Source organism: Aspergillus mulundensis (assembly GCF_003369625.1).
Source record: "Aspergillus mulundensis strain DSM 5745 chromosome Unknown scaffold_1, whole genome shotgun sequence".
In the NCBI taxonomy this organism is placed as follows: domain Eukaryota; kingdom Fungi; phylum Ascomycota; class Eurotiomycetes; order Eurotiales; family Aspergillaceae; genus Aspergillus; species Aspergillus mulundensis.
In genome coordinates this window covers 1404785-1414993 of record NW_020797889.1, presented here as the reverse complement: position 1 = coordinate 1414993, position 10209 = coordinate 1404785, and the positions used below count along the sequence as shown (strand labels likewise).

General features: G+C 35.0%; 2 protein-coding genes across 2 annotated transcripts; both read left to right on the top strand.

Annotated features, from left to right (window-relative positions):
- Positions 1 to 311: 311 nt before the first annotated feature.
- Positions 312 to 2141, top strand: DSM5745_01978 (putative C6 transcription factor RosA-like; the record flags this gene model as incomplete). The annotated part of the gene is made up of 3 exons (XM_026743994.1): positions 312 to 421; positions 472 to 774; positions 824 to 2141. 3 exons carry the CDS (start codon positions 312 to 314, stop codon positions 2139 to 2141), a joined length of 1731 nt encoding a protein of 576 aa, XP_026607157.1.
- Positions 2142 to 3310: 1169 nt separating this feature from the next.
- On the top strand, positions 3311 to 4380 carry DSM5745_01977 (putative 26S proteasome-associated ubiquitin C-terminal hydrolase; the record flags this gene model as incomplete). Its single annotated transcript, XM_026743993.1, has 3 exons — positions 3311 to 3352; positions 3416 to 3510; positions 3567 to 4380. 3 exons carry the CDS (start codon positions 3311 to 3313, stop codon positions 4378 to 4380), a joined length of 951 nt encoding a protein of 316 aa, XP_026607156.1.
- Positions 4381 to 10209: the final 5829 nt, after the last annotated feature.

The window sequence follows — 10209 nt, the reverse complement described above, 5'->3', positions numbered from 1 at the left end:
CGCCAGTTGCTTACCTTGCTTCCTCCACTCTCATCTGCCTGAGCTCTGCGGCTCGGGGTTATTTTTGGACACTGCATTTCCTGACCTCGCTCTCTATCTGTTGCGGAGTCGTGGACCCTTCTTTCCCCAAGTCGAGGGGTCTCAAATAAATAATATCCTCATCTCTCCCCGGCTCTTGTCTGCCTTGGTTAACAACTTCGCTCCTCTCGTCGGCACTCCATCATAGCCTTCACTATTCCGTCTTGGATAGTGCACTTCTATCCCGTCCCTTCCTTCCGACTTCATCCTTCTACAAACTCAAAACATCGAAAATGGCTGGTCCTGGCGGTGGTCCCCCTCGCAAGAGCCACACAAAGTCCCGGTTTGGCTGCAAAACCTGCAAGCGACGCCATATTCGTTGCGATGAGACTTTCCCCCAATGGTATGCTCTCTGAAGGTCAAGACTTGGGCAGTGTGGGCTAACCAGAATAGCCGCAACTGTACCAAGCACAACTGCCGTTGTGACTACATGGACGTTGCTGCTGTGCATGACGAGCCGATCTCTGTCCGGAAAGTCCCCGACCTTCTCATGTCCCCAGAAATCGAGACGGAGATCAAGAATTGGCAACTTACTGGTCTACCACCGTTCCCCGAATTGATGCACTTCCCGCGTAACTGCTGGGGTAAATTGACACGAACGGATCTACGTCTCATTCATCACATCATCGGGCTCTCAATCGATCTCCACCGGCGGGGGCTCAGTAGTTGCACTATTTGGGCCCAGAAGATGCCATTGTAAGTAAAGGACCTTACTGCATCTTGCAGAATATGACTGATAGCATAGCTTCTTGTCCATCGCCATGTCCAATGACTTCGTGATGAGCTCGATTCTAGCCCTATCTGCGACACATCTTGCCTGGATCACTCGGAACCAGGAAACCAAACAGTTGGCCTTTCACCATCGGGGCACCTCCATTCAAGGTCTTCAGAAAGCGATCACCACGTTCTCGAAAGATAACTGTGACGGTATCCTTGCTGCCTCCATATTATTGTCGTGGCAAGATAGCGAATGGCCGAGCTGGTCATCTCTGCAACAAGGGGTGACATCTGTCTTGGATTCAACGCCTCATGCGTGGAGGCAAGAGTCTGAGCTTGCTATGTTCCTGGAGAACCAGCGGTTCCTAGCGAGCGCGAACTCTTCTGTGGTTTCTGGACTTCGTTTTCAGGAAGAGGACCTAGCCAGCCTCGACCACACCATCATCACCCTCCAAACCATTCAAAAGCGAGTCGCACACAACCACGAACATTACCGTCGGCTCGGAGAACTGCTTGATTTTGTGCGGCATTTTCAGCGCGACATCCTCTCCCTGACCGCTGAGCAGGCCTTTGAGCGGGTGCAACCCCTGAAGCAGTGGCTGTTCTTCCTCCCTCCGGCCATGCTGCGCGGAGGTGATGCAGACACCGCTGCGTTGGCCATCCTGGCGCAATTCTTCGGTGTTGGTGTGGCTCTGGACAGCCTGTTTCCCGACCTAGGAGGTGCATACCTAGGGCCGATGTCCGTAGGGCCCATCGAAGAAATCTACCGCATTATCTACACGAGAAATGCGACCACTCCTTATGACTCTGACTTACAGCTTGCCATGTCCATCATGGACCTCCCTCGTCATCTCGCGGCTAAATACCGTGCCCGCCTACAGTGGTCTCCGCGGACGTCTGTCGAATACTACTCCCCGCCGCCCACGAGCCCCTTCCAAACGGTCCAAGATTTTCGTTTAGCAGCGTCGCCTTCGCCTTCATCCGTTTCCGCCTCTTATACTGCATATACCCCACCTCTCCAGTCTCCCCCGGCGGTGACGATTGCGAGCTCTCCCTTTGATGTTTCCGTATCGTATTCAACGGCGCCAGGCTCAGCGAGCCTCTACCCTCCTCCTCAACTTCTTTCCGACACTCGAGAAGAGCCATCTGATTGCAGTCAGCCGGGCTCCCTACAGCACTCCCCTCACTACCCACCCCCCTATCTAGAAGATATGGTGTGCGGACCTGTCTCTCGAATGGCCGGGGGCCTAGCATTGAGCCCTTTGGAGATTTACGATAATCCTCACCCGGTCGTGAATGATTATGGCACCCCCGAGTCTGTTTGGCCGGGAAGCATTTGCACCTAGCTCTTCCTTTCTTTATTCTTCTCTCCCTATTATCCCCCCTACAAAAGAGTTTCAAGTTGAGCTTGAAAATGCATTGGCTTACGGCGATAGAAGGGGTGAGATTGATTTTTCGAGGCGGCATGTTCTTACTCTCATCTTTTTCTCCTTTTCCCTGAAGCAGGGGCAAAACTTTGCCTCCTTGGAAGGTTTGCCATCAACAGGACTAGCCGCAGGTCAACTAAGAACTCCGGAAACCTGGATGGAGAAACATGCGATATACCCAACGCTTATTTATTCTATTTTGGCGTTTCTTGGGCGAGAAATGCGGAAACGATACGACTCTATGTCTGGATACTCCCGAGTGACTCACAAACAATACTTGTCATTCTACTTGGCTGCTTATATAGTCTGGTTGGATTTCATAATCTGAAGCTATACAAGCAGTGGCAATTAACTTTGAAGCAACCGACTCGTGAGTTGTAAATGGAATTTTGACGGACCGATGGCCAGACATCTCTACCATAAACCACGTTCCCATAGTGGTCTGAACGGTCCAAGCCCATCAGCTCTGGAGTGATGAAATCTAAATTAGTATGTTACACGAGACTGCCTCCCGGTAGTCTATAGGACGCTTCTGATTCCCGAGAGAAACTCCCATATGCAGTTCGTGCATTGTAATGACGTGCTCTATTCCCTGGCCGAGCTGCACTGGACTTCGAGGCGGAGCAGATACATCGCCCAGCCTAGGCTCCGATGATGAGTACTTATCATAGCGGACCAGATGAAGTACATCTCGGTATCGAATCAAGAGCAGCAGTGGGTTCTCAAGGCAAGAGGATAGCCCGGAAATGACAACAGTTCAAGATCAGCCACCAACTCCGAGCCCAAGGACTCAGGACGCAGGAGTCAGTGACAGCCCTGGACTTGGAGGACAAGATCTAGATGGGCGGGGGCAGTGGATCTCCATGGTCTAACCGTTCCCGGAGCACTCGTATTCGGCACCTGCCGCCATGCCTGATTTAGAATGTGTCTAGGATGGCATTCTCTAACCTGATCTGGCTAGCTTGTCTACGAGTTAAGCAAACGAGACAAATAAGACAAACAAAGCAAATTACCATCTCCAATGTCATCACATCATCAGTCTGTTTTGTATCTAGCTACATATACAACTCGATCACACTTACAGGAAAATGGCTGACGCAGCGGGCTGGAGCACAATTGAGTCTGATGAGGTGCGCACAAATACCCAGTACAAGCAAATGAGGAGCTATACTGACTAAGGCACTTCTATCCAGGGCGTCTTCACATCTCTAGTCGAGAACCTCGGCGTCAAGGGCGTGCAATTCGAAGAGCTTATTTCTCTTGACCCCGACACAATACTCTCACTGGGGTACACTCACACTCCCTCTTTCATTCCGCAAAGCAAAACTAACATACAACCTACAGAACCGTCTACGGCGTAATCTTCCTCTTCAAATACCTCCGCCAAACACCCACCACATCCACCACATCCTCCGCGGACGGCACCCCAACAGACCCCTCCACCCTCCCACCAACCTTCTTCTTCGCAAACCAAACAATCCAAAACGCATGCGGCACACAGGCGATCCTCTCCGTCCTCCTAAACCACGACACCGCCAGCCCCGAAAACAACAACGAGCCCATCACCCTCGGCCCCGAACTCTCCTCCTTCAAGGACTTCACAACAGGATTCCCCTCCGACCTCCGCGGCGAGGCGCTCTCAAACTCCGAAGTCATCCGCTCAGCGCACAATGCGTTCGCGCGCGCAAGCCCCTTCGTCGACGAGACGAACCGGCCGCAGAACGAAGACGAGGAAGGCGATGTATACCACTTCATTGCGTACACGCCTGTAAACGGGACGTTGTACGAGCTGGACGGGCTGCAGGCGAGTCCGATTTCGCATGGCCCGTGCGATGCGGCGTCCTTCCCGGAGAAGGTGATTGGGGTTTTGCAGAAGCGGATTGCGCGGTATCCGGAGACGGAGACGAGGTTTAACCTTATGGCTGCTGTGCGGGATTTGAGGATCCGGGCGGCGGAGATGGGGGATCAGGAGGCGTTGCGGGCGGAGGAGAGGAAGAGGGCTGCGTGGGCTTGGGAGAATTCGTTGCGCAGGAGTAACTTTGTGGGCTTTATTGGTGAGGTGCTGAAGGGAGTTACTGCGAAGAAGGAAGAGGAGGGGAGCGTTGAAGAGTGGGTGAAGAGGGCGGAGGAGGAGACGGCAAAGAGGTTGAGGCGTTAATTTATCTGCCTTCTCTTGCTGTGGAGTATGGATGACCTGGGTGACAAACGGAAGAGGGCTGTACTATGATACTCAGCAGGGTTCGATTGGGACAGGGAAACTGTACATACAAGTACCCTGTACTCCATTCGACTGGCTACATCTCACTGAAGCCAGCATACAAGTTGATAGACCCAAAGATCAGAACATGGAAAGGTAGCAAGAAGAGGAAGGTAGAAAGAAGAGGAAGAAGTAAACACGATGCTATCCGGAGACGTGCACCAAAAGTTTCCGCACACGCTAGTAAGCTTTGTGTAACTTTCGAATTTTTTTATATATAATTATTATAGAAATAAATTCCAAGCGTACACAGGCTATACTAGAACTAAAGGTGCCCCCCTAAAATTAAAAAATGGCCTAAAATTAAAAAAATAAAGCTATTTAAATGTCAGGGCCGACATTGATCCGGGTCACGCCATCAAGCAATGCCTAAGGCACCCAGGTCATGCCACCGCGAAGTGTTAACGTTACCTGTGCAGGATGCCTTAGGCACTTATTTAGCTTAGCAAACCTTATTATTATAAATTACTATATAAGACTTAATATAATATTAAATTTAATATAATATTAGGTTTAATATAATATTAGCTTTAACTAGGAACCTTAGCTTAGGGATCTTAAATTTTAAATATTATTTAGGTAGTAAAATAAAGGCGTGCCTTGTATTAAATTACCTTAATAATTAAAAAGTAATTATAAAGGGCGTAAATATAAAAATATTTAAATACTACCTACTTTTTAAATAAAAATAACTTAAAAAATTACTTAAAGGCCTTAGGCCTTTAAGCAAGGCCTATATAAAAAGGCTAAAGGCCATGGTATATTTAGTTTTTTAAGTAATTTTTTTAGTTAAATTTATTAAGGTTTTAAATACTTTATTTTTATTAGTTAAAAATACTTTATTAAGCTTTATTATTATTAATAAAAAATATTTAGGTGCTAGGGTGCTTTTATAATTAAAATTATTTTTTTTATTAATTTTTAAATATTATTAATATGGTATTTAAACTAAATCCTTAAATAAATAAAGGCGGACTAAAGCCATTTTAGTTAAGGTTTTTAAAATATAAACTTAGGTATAAAAAAGCTTAAGACTATTATTTTTACTTAAACCTATATTATTAAAATATAATAACACTCTTGTTATTAAGGTTAATAACTTAAACTATAAACTAAATAACTTATCTTTTTTAATAAGTAAGGCTTAAAAAGATTTTTTACTATCTTACCTTTTTAAAAATCTTATATAATATATTAACCTTAAATATATTATAATAAGCATTATTTTAATTAAAAATATTACCTTAGGAACGCCTGTGGCTAGGCTATTTATTATAATATTATAATAAAACATGCTATTAAAACTAAAGCTTAATAAGGGCAAGTAAATAGCTTAATAAATTAAAAAAAATTAGTAACTAAATAGGCCACCTTTACCCGCTAGAAATTTTAAAAAGCTATTTAATTTATTAAGCTTAAATAATAATAATAGTATTATAGGCAAAACACCGCCTGGTTAAAACTAAATATATAAATAACCTTAAATATTTATTAAAAATAAGGTTATTAAAATATTAGCATAGTAATTATTATAAAATAAGCCTAAGTTAAAAAAAATTAAAGCCTTTAAATATTAAGATTTTTAATAGCAAGGACTTAATAAAACTAAAAATATTTTTTAATAATTTTAAAAATATATTTAATAAAGCCCCTGTGTAGTATAGCACTAAAATAAGTAAAGTTATTTATTTAATAAGCAAAGTTAAAAAAAATATATAATACAAGTAGCGTGTAAAGTAAAAAAAGCTTATTAAGCTATTTACATGGGTAATATTTAAATAATTTATGCGCTAATAAGTTAACCTAAAAAAAGATTAAGCTAGTTAAAAAATAAAGTATTTTATAAATAACTAATAAAATAGCTAACTACTAAAGGTATAATTAATAAAATTTTAGGAAATAGTTCCTAACCCCCTCCGGGGCACTACTAAAAAAGCTATTATTTATATTTATATATTAAATAAGCTATATTAGCAGTATATAACACGCCTGTAAAATTCTTTAATTATTTTTAAAGATATTAATATAAAAATAACTTAATATAAGTTAATTTTAGCACGCAAAAAGCAAAAAGCGCCTAAAAATAATAATTAAAAAAAAATAATAAAAACCCTCCTGCTATAAAAAATAAGAATCTAGTAAAAGGTATTAATTAAAGCTAAAATAAAGGTATTTTAATAAATAAAAAAAACTAAAATTTATTAAGGTAGCCCTTAAAAAAGCAAGGTTAAAAAAATTATTATAGCTTTAAAAATAAAACTAGTAGGTAAAAGCTAGTGCAAGCTAAGTATTAGCTCTTGCCTAAAAAATAAGATAAATAAAAAAAAAAAATTATTACTATACGTGCGGCGCGGAAGGGCATTTTATAAAAAATTACCTAACTAAAATAAAAGTAAATAAAAAATTAAAAATTAAATAGTAATTACTAGGCCCTAAGCTATTAACTTTAACTAATATAAATAAACCTATTATATTCCCTATTCTAGTAAATCTGCAAGTTTAAAAAAATAATTTAAATAAATAGTTTAAAGCTTTGCTAAATACTAGGGCTAGTATAAATTTTTTTTTAGTTTAATTTTTAAAAAAGCAAGAAATTAAAATAGCTACGGACTAGATACTATAATTAGTCTAGTATATTAATAAAAAAACTACTTCTTGCTATAGCTAATTTAAGGCTAAAATATAAATTTATAATTTTATTAGCAAGATAAAAATATTTAATATAATATTTTATATTATTAATTTTATTTATAATAAGTACCAAGCCGTGCTCGGACGGCCTTAAATAACTAAAATAAATTTAAATATTTTTTTAATTATTAATTAATAGTGTTAGCGGCATTATACCCCACGCTTTTAAATTAAACTAATAAAAAAATTTATTAAAATAATAAAAAAGGGTCCTGTACTTTTAGTTTTATATAAACTAAAAAAAACTAAAGGTGTACTAGTTATAGTCCTGTCTTTTTAATATATTAAATAAAGTTAGGTTTTTTTTAAAAAAAAAGTGTTTTAACTTCCAAGCAAGAAAGTATATTATAAGATTTTTTTAAAAAAAGGTAAAACGCCTTTTTAAGGGCCTATTTATAACCTTTTTTATTATAAATTATTAACTTTAAAAAAGTATCTTAATAAGATGCTAGCAAGGGGTTAAATATAGCTATTTTAAAGTTTAGTAAAAGCGCTTATTTTTTTTACCTAAAAAGTAAATAAATTTTTGCGTTTATATATTAATTATTAAGGTTTAAATACAATAATTTAAAAAAATTATTATTTATTACCTTATATTAATAAACTTATAAATTAGTTAATAAATACGCGATACTTTATTAAACTTAACCTTTATAATATGTATTACTATATTTATATTAAGTAAAAAAATAAGTAAAAAATAATATTTTAGACCTAGTACAGCCACTATAAATATATAATTATATTATTTAGTTTTACTAATACACCCGTGATATTTTAGTCCTATATTAATATAGTAATAAGCAGGGTTTTTAATAATTTTTATATGGTTTACCTAGATAATATCCTAATTTTTTTAAAAACTAAAAAAAAATATATTTAACATGTTTAAGAAGTCCTGGAACGCCTGTAAAAGCATAATTTATATATAAAGTTATTAAAGTATAATTTTTACTAGAAAAAAGTAAAGTTTCTTAGCTTTATTATTAGCTAGGGTAAAATATTTATTAACCTAGTATAAAATTAAATAATTATTAATTAACTAGCGCTAATATTATATTATAAGTTATAGGTTTTTTTAGGGTTTATAAACTACTTTAAATAATTTATTAAAAAATATACTAGGGTAACTTACCCTATAATATAACTTTTAAAAAGTATGGTTAAAAGGTGTAAAAATAGCCCTTTTTTATAGCCGGATAATATATAAAAAGCTTTTAAAAGGGTTAAATTTACTTTTACCTAGCCTTTAGTATTATAGTATTTTAACCTAAAAAAAAAGATTTTTATTATTATAAATATATTAAATTTTACTATAACTAGTATTATTACGCAGTTAGATTAAAAAAAAACACCTAGTAAAAAAAAATAAAACTAGTAGTAGCTTATTACCTTTTACTTTTAATAGCTTTATAGACTAAAGCTAAAATATAAGGTTTATAATTAAAAACTACTTATAATTATTAAGTTTTTTAAAAAATAGTGTTATTACCTAAAGGGCTTTGCGTATTTTATATATATTTAATATAATTATAATAACTTATAGTACTTTTTTAAAACAAAGGTTTTAAATTAAAGGTAAGCTTATTAGGCAGAATTATTAATAGCCTATAACTTTAAAATTAAGTATAGGCCAGGAAGATTTAATTTAGTAAATATATTATTAAAGTACCTAAATTATTAAGTAAAAAATAAAAAGTATTAAGTTAGTTTACTCCTAACTTTATAAAAAAAGTTAAAGTTATTTTTTAACTAAACTAACACTAGATAGGCGCTAGAGGGCCTAGCTATTTTTTTAAAAAAAGGTTAAAAAAAGTATTAGCTCCTGGGGCTAATATATCTTAAGTTATAAATTATAAAAATAGCTTATAAAAAAAAACCCGCCGGACTAGCTATAAAACCCCTTTAATAAAAGTTACTTAAAGCCTAACATAAGAACACTTATACTAGCTATATTTAATAATAATTAAAAAAAATAATTTTAGTTAAAATAGGGCAGGGCTTTTATTTAAAGTATTAATATATAAAAAATAATTTTTTTTTTATTAGGAGGCTATTTATATCCCTTTTATATTTATATTATAGTATAAAATTATAAGGGTATATTATAATAATCTTTATATAGGCTATTTTAATTATAGGTATATTATTAAGCTACTTAAGCGCAAGTTTTAGTAAAAAAATTTTAATAAAAAAGTATAAAAGTATATTAAAAAGTATTTTTTATATTAAAAATTTAAAGCTTTATAATAGCTAGCCCAAGGCTAGCTTATTTTTTTACTAATTTTAAATATATTATAAAAAGATTTTTTTATAAACTTTATTATTAGCCTATTTTTATTAAAGTATAAAGGCCGCGTGTATAACGCGATATTAATAATAATAGATTATTTTAGTAAAAAAGTAAAATACATCCCCACTACCTAAAGAGTTAACACTAAAAAGCTAGCTAATAAGTTTATTAAAAAAATAGTATATAATATAGGGGCGCCTAGGAGCCTAGTTATTAATTAAGGCTTATTATTTATTTTAAATTATTAGTAATTATTTTATTAAGTATTATAAATTAAAAGATGCCTTAGCACTGCGTACTATTTATAATTAAATAATTAAATTAAATAATAAAATTAAATACTTAAAACATACCTATATATTTATTATAACTTTTAGTAAAATAACTAGGTTATATTTTTACTAGCTATATTATTTACCTATAATAATTTAAAGTATAATATAACTAAATACACACCCTAGATAGCCTTGCGCGGCTAAGAACTTATTATTTTTTTATTAAAAAATTATAGGGAAAAAATATTATATTTTTTATTAAAAAAAAGACTTTATTAACTATAAAAGTTATAAAATAAATTATAAAACTATATAAATAAGGCCTAAAAAAAGTAAGCCCTTTATTATAATAAAAAGCATACCCCTATTAAATTTAAGGTTAGGGATAATATTTTATTATTACTATATAATATTAAAATAATCCAGCTAAGTAAAAAACTTAACTAAAAGTTTAATAATTTTTTTAAAATT